Source organism: Saimiri boliviensis, chromosome 10 (assembly GCF_048565385.1).
Source record: "Saimiri boliviensis isolate mSaiBol1 chromosome 10, mSaiBol1.pri, whole genome shotgun sequence".
Classification (NCBI taxonomy): Eukaryota; Metazoa; Chordata; class Mammalia; order Primates; family Cebidae; genus Saimiri; species Saimiri boliviensis.
This window is the reverse complement of record NC_133458.1, coordinates 122,608,502-122,622,444: the sequence shown is the minus strand read 5'-3', so window position 1 is coordinate 122,622,444 and position 13,943 is coordinate 122,608,502. Positions and strand designations below refer to the sequence as shown.

The 13,943-nt window shown below is 41.3% G+C and overlaps 1 protein-coding gene across 7 annotated transcripts in view; it reads left to right on the top strand.

Annotated features, from left to right (window-relative positions):
• The window catches only part of AVL9 (AVL9 cell migration associated), a 77,646-nt gene that overhangs the window by 48,303 nt on the left and 15,400 nt on the right, over window positions 1-13,943 (top strand). For 2 of the 7 annotated variants that reach the window (XM_003930723.4, XM_074379855.1), the window contains exons 11-12: window positions 10,401-10,535; window positions 12,589-12,808. In XM_003930723.4, coding sequence (XP_003930772.1) covers window positions 10,401-10,535; window positions 12,589-12,808 — 355 coding nt within the window. Of the gene's footprint in view, window positions 1-10,400; window positions 10,548-12,499; window positions 12,809-13,943 lie in introns of those variants that run through there. The other 5 variants (XM_010341290.3, XM_074379854.1, XM_074379858.1 and 2 more) reach the window with 4 other exon arrangements.

Here is a 13,943-nt window from a genome sequence, read left to right as displayed (position 1 = left end):
GACTTTAGAGTAAGACCCTGTGTGTATATAAAAATAAAGTACACAGATGCTGAGACATATTCTGGAAGCTACATCGTTTGGATGTTTTGTTTTTCATCCTTTGTAGAGTACTTTTATTACTATTTGTGAATTGTTTTTCAAAGCAGAGCAGGAAAAAAATAATCTATTTCATTTATTATTCTGTAAGTACAGTTATCCCTCATTATTCATGGGAGACTAGTTCCAGGAACTTTCCCCATACCAAAATTTGAGAATGTTCAAGTCACTTATATAGTGGCTGGCATAGTATTTGTATATAACCTGTCCACATCCTCCCATAATGACTTTTTTTTTTTTTTTTTTTTTGAGATGAAGTCTCCCTCTGTCACCCAGGCTGGAGTGCAGTGGCAGAACAACCTTGGCTCACTGCAGCTTCCACCTCCCAGGTTCAAGCAATTCTCCTGCTTCAGCCTCCTAAGTAGCTGGGAATACAGGTGCCCACCACTACGCCCAGCTAATTTTTGTATTTTTAATAGAAACAAGGTTTCACTATGTTGACCAGGCTGGTCTGGAACTCCTGATCTCAGGTGATCCACCCACCTCAGCCTCCCACAGTGCTGGGATTACAGGCATGAGCCACTGTGCCTGGCTTCTTCTGAATACTTTAAATCACCTCTAGATTATTTATAAAACCTAATACAATGTAAATGCTATGTGAATAGTTATGCTGGGTTTTTTAAATTTTGTATTACTATTTTTCTCAACATTTTTAATCCAAGGTTGGTTGAAGCTGGTATGTGGAACCCACAGATGTGGAGCACCAGCTGTATTTATTGATCTTCCATGTGCCAGTCACCTTACTAGATTCTGAATTCCTGCCATCTGTGATCTTGCAGTGTACCATGAAAGGCAGATGCACCACCTTACTGGTTACTAGAACAAAATATTCTCTTTTCCCTGAATACTGTCTGGTATCCACGAAGTAAAACTTTCCGTGGAAAAGAGAGATGGGTAGTGTTGGCTTAAACAGTGTATTTATTACTCTCCTATATTCTTCAATAAATTCTCTGAGTTTACCCAGCTTTGCAAAAATGTACTTGCCCATAGTCATTATGGGTGAATAGTTAGTATAGAATGCCATCTTTGTTCATTTTGTGACCTGCTTGGGATTCTGAAATTATCTTAACTGATTTCATGATAATGCTATTTCTTAAAACTGGAATTTAAGAATTTGGGGAGAAAACTCACGTTTCTCAGACTACTGGTAAAGCAAGTAGCCACAAATTATGGGCTTTCTGAACTGTGTTATGACTTCCTGTACCTTTTGGAGCCCTGACTTTGCTGTTTCACCCACTTGACCTCTAATTTTTACTACTGTGATGATATCAAGAGGGAAATTAACTGGAGAGGGATTTTGGCTTTGTCAGGTTACTGACAAATTAAATAAAGCAATGTAAAGATGGCAAAACGCCATCTCTACTAAAAATTCAAAAATTAGTTGGGTGTGGTGGTTCATGCCTGTAATCCCAGTGGGGAGGCTGAGGCAGGAGAATGGCTTGAACCAAGGAGGTGGAAGTTGCAGTGAGTTGAGATTATGCCACTGCACTCCAGCCTGGGTGACAGAGCAAGACCCTGTCAAAAAAAAAAAAAAAAAAAAAAATAGAGAAAATTCTGAGGGTTTTCCTTCCATTCTTTCCTGATATTAAGTCTTCACATCTTGCTACTGAAAGTGTTTGGGAATTGGCTGCACAGTGGAGCAAAGTAGTTAGTGGAGGACTGGCCAGAAAGGACTGGAGCCCTTGGAGCTCGGAGTCTCACCTTCTTTAACCTCATGCATCAGCTTTCTCCCTTTTTTCCAGTTATGAGATTATTGCCATTTAGTAAAATTAATTGAGTCGTTGTTATAATGGAACTCTAATTAGAAATTACCTCAATGCAATTATTGTCAATTTAAAAACTTTAACACAACCAAGGCAGAAGAATCACTTGAACTCAGGAGTTTGAGACCAGCCTGAGCAACATAGTGAGACCTTGACTCTACTAAAGGTAAAAATTAAAAAATTAGCTGGGGCCAGGCCTGGTGGCTTACACCTGTAGTCCCAGCACTTTGGGGGGCCGAGGCAGGCAGATCACGAGGTCCAGAGATTGAGACCATCCTGGCCAACATGGTGAAACCCCGTCTTTACTAAAAGCACAAAAATTAACTGGGCATGGTGGGATGTGGCTGTAGTTCCAGCTACTTGGAAGGCTGAGGTGGGAGGATCAGTTGAGCTCAGGAGGTCGAGACTGCAGTGAGCCATGGTCACACCACTGTACTCCAGCCTGGTCAAAAAAGCAAGACCTCATCTCAACAAATAATTATTTTAAAAAATAAAATTAATAATAACCTTTTTTTTTTTTTGAGGCAGAGTCTCTCTCTGTTGCCGAGGCTGGAATGCAGTGATACAATCTCGGCTCTGTGTAACCTCTACCTCCTGTGCTCAAAGGATCCTCCCACCTCAGCCTCCCAAGTAGCTGGGACTACAGGCACATGCCACCACGCTTAGCTAATTTTTGGTAGAGATGGGGTTTTGTCATATTGTCTAGGCTGGTCTTGAACTCCTGAGCTCAAGCAGTCAGCCTGCCTCAGCCTTCCAAGTAGCTGGGGCTATGTAGGTGTGAGCCACCACACCTTGCCAAAATAATAATAGTAATGTTTAAGGCTAGTCAAATGAAGCACTGGGAGTGGAGAATAAAAATAAAATTGCTTTTACGTTTAACTTTTTTTTAAAGTTACCTCAATCTGTAACCAAAGAAATGTGACTTTCAGTGTTTGAGAGATAAGGAAGGTGATTTCAAGTTCTGTTCTGCTGAGTTTTTAAATTTTTAAAAGAGCAGTAGTCACTTTTTTATTTGGTTTTTATTATATCTGGTACTTAAAAAAAAAAAAGACACAGTTACCTCCACCAAAAGATGACTTAATTCAGAATTCCCTTAAATTTCATTTTATTTGTAACTTAGTTTATTTATTTTCGAGACAGTTTTGCTTTTCATCCAGGCTGGAATGCAGTGTCATGATCTCATCTCACTGCAGCCTTGACCTCCCAGGCTCAAATGATCCTCTTGCCTCAGCCTCTCAAGCAGCTGGGACTACAGACGTGTACCACAACACCCAACTAATTTTTGCATTTTTTTTGTAGAAACAGAGTTTCATCATGTTGCCCAGGCTAGTCTCGAACTCCTGGGCTCAAGTGATTCACCCACTTCGACCTTCTGAACCTGGCCCAATCCCTAACTTTTTAAAGTCGCAGATTTATGAAACAGTTAAAAGTATATGTAGTTGGAGCCAGGCGCGGTGGCTCACGCCTGTAATCCCAGCACTTTGGGAGGCCGAGGCGGGTGGATCACGAGGTCAAGAGATCGAGACCATCCTGGTCAACATGGTGAAACCCCGTCTCTACTAAAAATACAAAAATTAGCTGGCGTGGTGGCGCCTGCCTGTAATCCCAGCTCGGGAGGCTGAGGCAGGAGAATTGCTTGAACTCAGGAGGCGGAGGTTGCGGTGAGCCGAGATCGCGCCATTGCACTCCAGCCTGGGTAACAAGAGCGAAACTCCGTCTCAAAAAAAAAAAAAAAAAAAAAAGTATATGTAGTTGGAAACTATTCTTTTACCTGCCACACAAATTAAACTCATTTAAATATTGCTTCTGGCTGTGCGCAGTGGCTCAAGCCTGTAATCCCAACACTTTGGGAGGCCAAGGTAGGTGGATCACCTGAGATCAGGAGTTCAAGACCAGCCTAGCTAACATGGTGAGATCCCTTTTCTACTAAAAATGTAAAAGTTAGCCAGGTGGGTTGGCAGGTGCCTGTAGTCCCCCCTACTTGGGAGGCTGAGGCAGGAAAATCTCTTGAACCTGGGAGGTGGAGGTTGCAGTGAGCCGAGATTGTGCCAACTGCACTTCAGCCTGTGTGACAGAGAGTAAGATCCTTTCTCAAAAAAATGAATGAATGAACGGATGCTTCTAAGTTTATAGTTGGCTCACTTGCTTGCAGATTGTCATTTTCAAGTTTAGTGAACCTGCAGATAACCTAATTGACTCTCTGAAAAGTCAGAGATACATGTTTATGAATTTTATTTTAAGTGGAACTGTAACCAAATGCAGGTTCAGTACTTGGTGCCTGCAGAGTCCAATTAACAAGAGCAAGGTGTGGTATAAAGTGACTTATTCCAAAGCTAGATTAGGGGAAGAAGTACAAGCTTCCTGCCTTAAGGGTCCTGCTTCACTTTTGGAGCACGAAGTGGGTACTTTTTATAAGTATAAGAAGTGTGCCTGGCATAAATGGCACACACAAGAAGAACCAAGCAGGTGGAGGTTCACGAACTTCAGTGCCTTATCTACCGGGTGGTAAAGTTGGCATCTTCATGGGCAGAAGTAGGTTGTAAGGTGGCTAAAACTCTGAAACTCTCCAGGTGGTAGAGAGGTTCCTGATGGACACTCTGTGCTGTAAATTGACTCTTGTCTCTCTAGGCAGTCTCCTGGTGGGTAAGAGTTCCCACTGCAGAGCTTTTAAGCACATTGTTTGATGAACTTGCCCTTTAGGGAGTGTATGGTGAAGGGAAGGTAAAATTTAGAACTTGCATTTCTAAAGAGCTAATTAGGGTGTGGGGAATAGGAGGAAATAGAGAAAAGAGAAGAAAAAAAATAAGTCTTTTCTAAGAAAAATAACGTCTTTTTCTTAGAAAAATGGGGATACCCAGAGAACTATTTTTTTCTCAGCATTGTTTATAGTTTCACCCATGTTTTGCATGAAGCTGTATATCATTATTCCCTGGCAATGTCCCATTATATGACTATTCTGCAGTTCATCATTTCTGCTATGGATGGATAGCTACATTTTTTCCAGTTTCTGGCTACTATAAACAATGCTGGTGTGAAGTTCCTGTTCAGGGATCTTGGGGTATACATGGCCAGAGTGTCTCTAGGATCCAATGCCTAAAGGAAAGAATACTTGATCATAGAAAATGAGTATCCATCAGCCTTATTGGATAATTCCAAATTATTTTCTAAAGTGGTTATAACCGTTTTCCATTCTCATAAGCCATGTATCAGAGTTCCTATTGCTCCACATTCCCCACACTTGATATTGTCAGACAGTTTTAGTCAGTCTGATGATATTGTGGGGCTCTTAGTTTGCGTTTTTTGATAATCGCTACTGAGCTTGAACATCTTTTCATATACTTGTTGGCTGTTTGGATTTCTTTTTGCATAGTATGCGTTAAAAGCTAGATTCTTCCCCTTATAGTGAATAAACAAGTTCTTTGTAATTCTTGTTTTGCATTGTTTTTTGTTTTTTTTTTTGAGAGAGAGTCTCACTCTGTTCCCCAGGCTAGAGTATGTTAGCATTATCTCGGCTTAGTGCAACCTCCACCTCCCAGGTTCAAACAATTCTCCTGCCTCAGCCTCCTGAGTAGCTGGGATTACAGGCATGTGTCATCACGCCCAGCTAATTTTGTGTTTTTAGTGGCGACGGGACTTCTCCATGTTGGTCAGGCTGGTCTCGAACTACCGACCTCAGGTGATCCACCCACCTCAGCCTCCCAAAGTGCTAAGATTACAGGCGTGAGCCACCACGTGGCCTATTTTTTTTAAGCTTTATAGTTTTGACTTTCACATTTTGGTTTTTCTCTACCTGGAATTGATTTTTGTGTTTGCTTGGGGAAGTGTGTGTTTCTGGACTCTTGTTGCTGTTCCATTAGTATATTTTTCCCTGTGTCAGTCCCTACATTGTGCTAATGACCTGTAAGTCGTGCTGGTGACAGGAAAGCCTTCTGTCTTACTGTTGTTCTTCAAGAGTTTCTTAGCCCTTGGCATTTCCTCATCAGTTTTAGAATTAGCTTCTCCAGTTCATAGTTACACACTTACACAGATGGAGGTTTTGATAGCCATTACATTTAGACCAGGGGTCCCCAAACTTTTTACACAGGGGGCCAGTTCACTGTCCTTCAGACCGTTGGAGGGCCGGACTATGCAAGGTGTGACACCCTTCACAGCCAGCACTGCTGCCTCCACTATCCCAGACAGCGGTATACAGTGTCACAGGCCCAGCACCGCCTCCAGTGCTGTATACAGGGATGGCGGTGATCAGCCGGTGACACTGTGTATACAGCGTCCTGGACATCTGCAGCAGCGGTGGGCCTCTTCTGTGGGAAGCCCACTGCTGCATGTTTCCCCTATTATAAGACACCTCTTAAAAATAAGCCAGTCCCTGTCTTTTGGGGGTAAAATTAATATAAGACAGGGTCTTATAATAGGGGAAACGCGGTATGTAGTAATGTGGGGGGCGACTTTTGGGCAAAGGGAGGTTATAGGGGCCATTATGTTGTTGTACATTTGGGGGAGTATGGGGGCCATTGTACTGTGTAGTAATGGTTATAGTGCTTTGCCTTTCTTCCTACTTCTTTCACACTGCTTCCGGTGATGTGGGGCGCCGCAGCCGCAGACTGGATATGCCTCATATGACGCGCTTCCGGAGCCCTGACGCGTGCGTCCTGCGTCACCGGAAGTAGTACTGTACGTGAACGACACCGCGCTTTGCAGCATCCGCATCCTGTGCCCCTCTCACTGACCACCAATGAAAGAGGTGCCCCTTCCTGAAGTGCGGCGGGGGCAGATAAATGGCCTCGGGGCCACATGCAGCCCACAGGCGTAGTTTGGGGACCCCTGATTTAGACCATAGATCAGTTTTGGAGAGAATTGACCTTACTGCAACATGGAGGCTACCAATTTGTAACCACACTTCTTAATATCCTTGACTAGAGAAGAGATGAGAAAATGGCCCTTGATCCCAGTCACTTCCTGGCCCCTTCTGAGGTGTGTGAAAGAAGGCACACTATTCTTCTGTAGCTCCTTAGACCCGCTTAGAAGAGTTATACCCGATTCCTCTCATTGAGATGTGCTATTGTTTGTTTTTTAATTATGGTAAAAACACAAAATTTACAATCTTTACCATTTTAAAATATATAGTTCAGTTGTGATAACTATTATTCACACTTTTGTGCTATGGATTTCAAAACTTTTTCGCCTTATAGAACTGAAACTATACCCATGAACAAATCCCCATTTCCCCTACTTAGCCCAGCCCCTGGCAACAACCATTCTTTTTTCTATGATTTGTCTACTTAGGTACCTCATATAAGTGGCATTATACAGTATTTGTCTATTTTTGACAGGCTTATTTCACATAACAATGTCCTCAAGCTTTATCCATGTTGTAGCATGTGACAGGATTTCCTTCCTTTTTAAGGCTGAATAATATTCCATGGTATGTGTTCAACATTGTATTTATCAATTCATCGATCGTTGGATATTTGGGTTGCCTCTACCTCTTGGCTATTATGAATAATGCTGCTACAAATCATGGGTGTACAAGTATATCATCAATAATATGTTTGGAGGTTTTTAAAACCAAGGTATACTGCAGTTTCAAATATGGGAGTTTAAGTGCTTAGAAAAGTGGAAAGCCAGGAGTGGGCTTGGGCATGGAGGCTGCTTTGTGTGAAAGGACCGTTGCTCTTTTTGTCACCTTACATTTAAATATAGGCTAAGTTGATCATTACTAAAAGTTGATCATAACTAAAGGTAATGGTACAACTTGTTTGTGTCACGAGTCTCACTCTGTCACCCAGCCTGGAGAGCAGTGGCACAATCTCAGCTCACTGCAGCTTCGACCTCCTAGGCTCAAGCTGTCCTCCTACCTCAGTCTCTTGAGTAGCTGGAACCACAAGAACGCTAATAAAGTCTCCTTTCCATCCCATCCCCTGCTATCCAGCTGCCCTCTCTAGTGGCAGCCAAGAGCCAACATCACTGTCTTATGTTTCCTTCTGGGGGTATTCTATGCAAAAACAAATGCATATTTTCCCCTCCCTTTTTACAAATGGTGGCAGAATGTGCCCATTTTTGACCTTTATTCTTGAGACCTAGTTTTTGCTCTCTTCGCCCAGGCTGGAGTGCCGTGGTGTGGTCTCAGCTCACTGCAACCTCTGCCTCCCGGGTTCAAGCAATTCTGCATCAGCCTCCCAAGTAGTTGGGATTACAGGTGCACACCATCATGCCCAGCTCATTTTTATATTTTTTAATAGAGACACAGTTTCACCATATTGGCCAGGCTAGTCTCGAACTCCTGACCTCAGGTAATCTGCCCTCTTTGGCCTCCCAAAGTGCCAGGATTACAGGCATGAGCTGCCACTCCTAACCTTTTTAATTTTGTTTCTAGAGACAATGTCTTACTGTGCTGCCTGGGCCCATCTTGAACTCCTGGGCTCAAGCAGTCCTGCCACTTTAGCCTCCCAAAGTGCTGGGATTACAGATGTGAGTCATCATGCCCAGCCCTCTGATTCTTTTTACATAACATTTTTATTTTTTTTTTTAAGGCTGGAGTACGACAGTGTGATCTTGGCTCACTGCAACCTTCACCTCCTGAGTTCAAGCGATTCTCCTGCCTCAGCCTCCTGAGTTGCTGGGATTACATGTGCCCACCACCATGCCTGGACAATTTTTGAAGTTTTAGTAGAGACAGGGTTTCAGCATGTTGGCCAGGCTGGTCTCGAACTCCTGACCTCAAGTGATCCTCCTGCCCCGGCCTCCCAAAGTGCTAGGATTACAGGGATGAGCCACCACACGAAGCCCATAATATTATCTGGAGATGAACATCATTTTTTATGGCTACAGGGTTCAATGTATGGATGAACATTTATTTAGTCCCCTATTCATGAACAGTTTGGATTCTAGTCTTTTGGTATTACATTTATTTTCATAAATATCATACATGATATATTTCTAGGATACTGTAGGATAAATTACAAGTAGAATGCTGGGCCAAAAGGCATGTATATTTATACATTTTTAAAGGATTTAAAAATATTTTTTAAAAGCTTTGACCTTGTTTTTTTTAAAACATACTTTTTAGTTTTGTTGTTATTGTGAAATATAATACTGATTCTGAATGAGGAGCCCGAGTTGAGAAGCTTTATACTGAGCATCTCTGATGCAAAGACATGGATTTATTTTTGCTGCTACTGCTGCTAGTTAGGGTGTGATCAAGCAAGAAAAGACATTTTCTTTTTTTTTTTTTTTTTTGAGACGGAGTTTTGCTCTTGTTGCCCAGGCTGGAGTGCAATGGCGCGATCTCGGCTCACCGCAACCTCCGCCTCCTGGGTTCAGGCAATTCTCCTGCCTCAGCCTCCCGAGTAGCTGGGATTACAGGCACGTGCCACCATGCCTAGCTAATGTTTTGTATTTTTAGTAGAGACGGGGTTTCACCATATTGACCAGAATGGCCTCGATCTCCTGACCTCGTGATCCACCCGCCTCGGCCTCCCAAAGTGCTGGGATTACAGGTGTGAGCCACCGCGCCCGGCAAGAAAAGACATTTTCAAGAGGAAGAATATAACCAAATTACTAGGCATGTATTCCAACTTTTGAAAGTCTTCCTTTTCATATTCAGTGTTTAACAACCACCTGTTAGCTACACAGAGTGCTCCCCTAGTTGCAACAAAGAATATCAATTTGTGGGCTGGGTGCAGTGGCTCATGCCTGTAATCCCAGCACTTTGGGAGGCCGAGGCAGGTGGATCATGAGGTCAGGAAATTGAGACCATCCTGGCCAACATGGTGAAACTGTCTTTACTTAAAAAAAATATACAAAAATTAGCTGGGCGTGGTGGCTTGTGCCTGCTGTCCTAGCTGCTCAGTAGGCTGAGGTGGGAAAATAGCTTGAACCAGTTAGTTGGAGGTTGCAGTGAGCTGAGATCATGCCACTGCACTCCAGTCTGGTCACAGAGCAAGACCATCTCGAGAAGGTGGAGCAAATGCTGTTTTCAAATAAAATTCAAATGGAAATTAATTAAATACACAAATACTACCAGTGTCATTTTTGTTTTAAATATTCAGTAGCAAATATTTTGAAATCTTTGTGCATGATTTTTAACATAGGACAGTGTAACAAATGCTTTCCTATTCTCATACTACTTTGGAGTGTTTATGTACAGATGCATGTATTTTAAATTTTTAACAGCCTTGTACTAAACAATGTACTTATTAACAGGTGCAATGCTTTATCTCCTAAATGAAAAGTTTCCATTCATTAGTTTCTGTAGAGGCTTTTAAATTAAATAAGAACAAAGCGATCAAGAAAGACAGCCTTCATATTAAACCACCTTGGCAATATTTGACCATTCATGGAGACAATTGGCTAATCATTAACTGGATTTACTACAGTCAAAACTTGAAGTTCCCCTGGATTATTATTTTATTGAGTACAAGATTAGCTGACTTACAGGGCAGAAAGAATGGGAGTTTCTTTTCCTACTGTTACCTCTCAAGTTTAAAGAGAAAGGTAACCTTTTACTTTTCTGATATTTTCTATTACTCTTCTAATTCATAGGGATATCTGTGTTTGCCTTACATGGCATTGCAGCAGCATCATCTTCTCTCCGATGTCACCGTTAGGGGATTTGTTGCTGGAGCTACTAACATCCTTTTTCGACAACAGAAACACCTCAGTGATGCCATTGTGGAAGTACGTTTATGTGTGAGTGTGTGTATTTGGCCCTGCTCATCCCAGTTTTCCTTTCTTAACTACAATTATGAATGTATAGTAACAATACTAGAAATGATAATTGTATACTGCATGTCATGTATTGTAGGTATTTTATGTGTATTAACTGGTCTAATTCTCCTAACAACCCAGTCAATAGCACTATACTGTCCACATTTTACACTGCAGAAGCTGAGGAACAGAGAGATTAAGTGATTTGTACAATATCAAACACCCAGTAAATGGGTAAACCAGAATACCAATCTGGGCAACTGGGCCTACCAGTACGTCACGATTTTAAAAATGTGTTTGTTGTTAAAGTAATTTTAATCCTTCTAGCCTGTTTAGAATGCTCTTGATACCAAGAAGGAAGCTATGCATAAGTATCTGACATCAATATGTAAGAAATTTAAATTGTTATTTTACAATTGAAATAATCTTTCTTTCTTTTTTGAGACAGAGTTTCTCTCTTGTTGCCCAGGCTAGAGTAGAATGGCATGGTCTTGGCTCACTGCAACCTCCACTTCCCGGCTTAAAGTGATTCTCCTGCCTCAGCCTCCTGAGTAGCTGGGATTACAAGTGCTTGCTACCATGCCCAGCTAATTTTTTCAATTTTTGTAGAGGTGGGATTTTACCATATTGGCCAGGCTGGTCTCGAACTCCTGACCTCAGATGATCCACCTGCCTTGGCTTCCTCAAGTGCTGGGATTACAGGCGTGAGCCACTGCACCCAGCCTAAAATAATTTTTGAGAAAAATTTTATGAGGCCTGGTGCAGTGGCTCACGCATGTAATCCCAGCACATTCGGATGCTGAGGTGGATGGATCACCTGAGGTCAGGAATTCAAGATCAGCCTGGCCAACATGATGAAACCCCATGTCTACTAAAAATACAAAAAAAATTAGCTGGGCGTGGTGGTGCGTGTCTGTAGACCCAGCAACTCAGGAGGCTGAGACAGGAGAGTTACTTGTACCTGGGAGGTAGAGGTTGCAGTGAGCCAAGATTACACCATTGGACTCCAGCCTGGGTGACAGAGTAAGACCTTGTCTCCCCAAAAAAAAAACAAAAGGCCAGGTGTGATGGCTCATGCCTGTAATCCCAGCACTTTGGGAGGCTGAGATGGGTGGATAACGAGGTCAGGAGTTCAAGACCAGCCTGGCCAAGATGGTGAAACCCTCTCTCTACTAAATATACAGTAATTAGCCAGGAATGGTGGCACACACTTGTAATCCCAGGTACTTCGGAGGCTGAGAGGCAGGAGAATCACCTGAATCCAGGCTGCAGAGGTTGCAGTGAGCCAAGATTGCACCACTGCACTCCAGCCTGGGCAATAGAGTGAGACTCTCTCAAAAACAAAAAAAGGCTTTTGTAGTTTCTGACAAAGTATGGAAATATATTTCTTGGGCAAATTGTTATAATAGAATGAAAAGTCCAGGATTCAAAGATACATTTATTACAATTCCAAATTTGAAGAAGAAAATATATACATTTTCTAAGACAGGAGGATATAGATGGAAGGATCAGAGCTGCTTCAACATTTTTGGTTACATTCTAGTTCTGTAGTGGGTTGGTGGGTTCATAGGAATTTCATTTATTATTATACTTCAAAACTAACCTGTAAGTTAAATGCAGTTCTTAGTATGTCAAATATTACATAGTAAGAATATTCTAAAGTATCTGCATGCAAAAGAAAAAGTATTTAAGGAATTATACTTGTTAAATGTGTTCATTTCTGCTAGTGAAATAAAGGTGATTTTTACATATATTTCTATATTTTCCTAAATATTTGCAATCTACATGAATTACTTTTATAATGTAAAATTCTCTAAGTGTATATTTTCTAAAAACAGAAAATGAGCATTTTATAAATAGAAAACTTCAGTGTACAAACCTCTTTCTTAGACTCACCTTTTGAGAATGCTATTATTCATATTTTTTATTTCCAGCTCCACCTTCCCTGTAGTTACTCTGTAAAGTGTGGCATGGATGTCTGCGTGAATGCCCAGACTCTGACTTGTACCTGGATACCCTCTAGGTAGAAGAAGCTCTGATCCAGATTCATGATCCAGAACTCAGGAAGCTGCTTAACCCAACCACTGCAGACCTAAGGTTCGCAGATTACCTAGTGAGGCACGTGACTGAGAATCGGGATGACGTCTTCCTAGATGGCACGGGCTGGGAGGGAGGTGACGAATGGATCCGGGCCCAGTTTGCGGTCTACATTCATGCCCTGCTGGCTGCCACACTGCAGTTAGGTAAGAAACCCTGTGGAGCACACAGCTACCTGTTTTATTATAGTTTTTCATTTTGTAACATCTATGAGGTTTTGGATTGCACAATAAATACATATTCCTTATAGAAAAATTACCACTTATTCCCTCATACAGAGCCACTTTTAAAATCTTGAGTACCTTATAGCCTTCCAGATCTTCCTATGCATGGATTTTGGATTTCGGTTTATTGGTACTTTTGGTGGTCCTTTTGCAAAAATGGATCCCTTTATACGTGTTTTCTGAAACCTTTGATTACTTTATAATAGAACCAACACATATCAACATAACATGAATATATATCATCACTTTTTACATGGCTGCTTCGTATTCCTTTCTGTGGAAAGATATATCAGTATTTGGCAGCTGTTTATGAATATTGCCTACATGTTTTTAACATGCATAAAGGGAGAAAGAAGAATATGAAAAACAGAAATCGATGAAAATCATGTTGTAAATTATTAAATTTTCAAATTTATCACCCATTCTAAGAAATATTATTCCTATTAAATGGTTAAAATGGGACAGGTAAACATGGGCTTACTCCTACATTAAAACTGTCTCATTCCTCTTGGGAAAAAAATGTATAGTGAAAATGGAGCTCTGCATTGAGCTTTTCACCTTGGACATTTGGCAGATACTCATTACAGTTGCTAAAAACGTGTTGAGCTTGTGTTTTTTCCATCAGTTAACTGTAACCATTTTTTAAATGCTGATGAAATACATATAGCATAAAATTTACCATTTTTACCATTTTTAAATGTACCATTCCGCAGTGGTATTAGATACATTCACATTGTTGTGTCAATAGATTTTTTTAAATCAACACCAACCACCACCACCACATGTTGCCAGGTTAGTTATTCACATTGCACATAAGTAGTTTTAAATCGGGTTTCAGGAGTGTTTTTAATTTGTAAAACATGGTTAAGGAACAAGTCCTCATTTGTTAATGGGTTATTTTTAAATGTTTGCCACCACCACAGATGTAGCAGCTGAGACACCAAAATTAAATCCTTTAATCCCAAAGCACTCAGTAATCTAGAAAGAAAACTTTGTCTCCACCATCATGTAGCTTGAGTAATTAATTTGCTTTTTAAAAAAAAATTTGCCCAGGAGA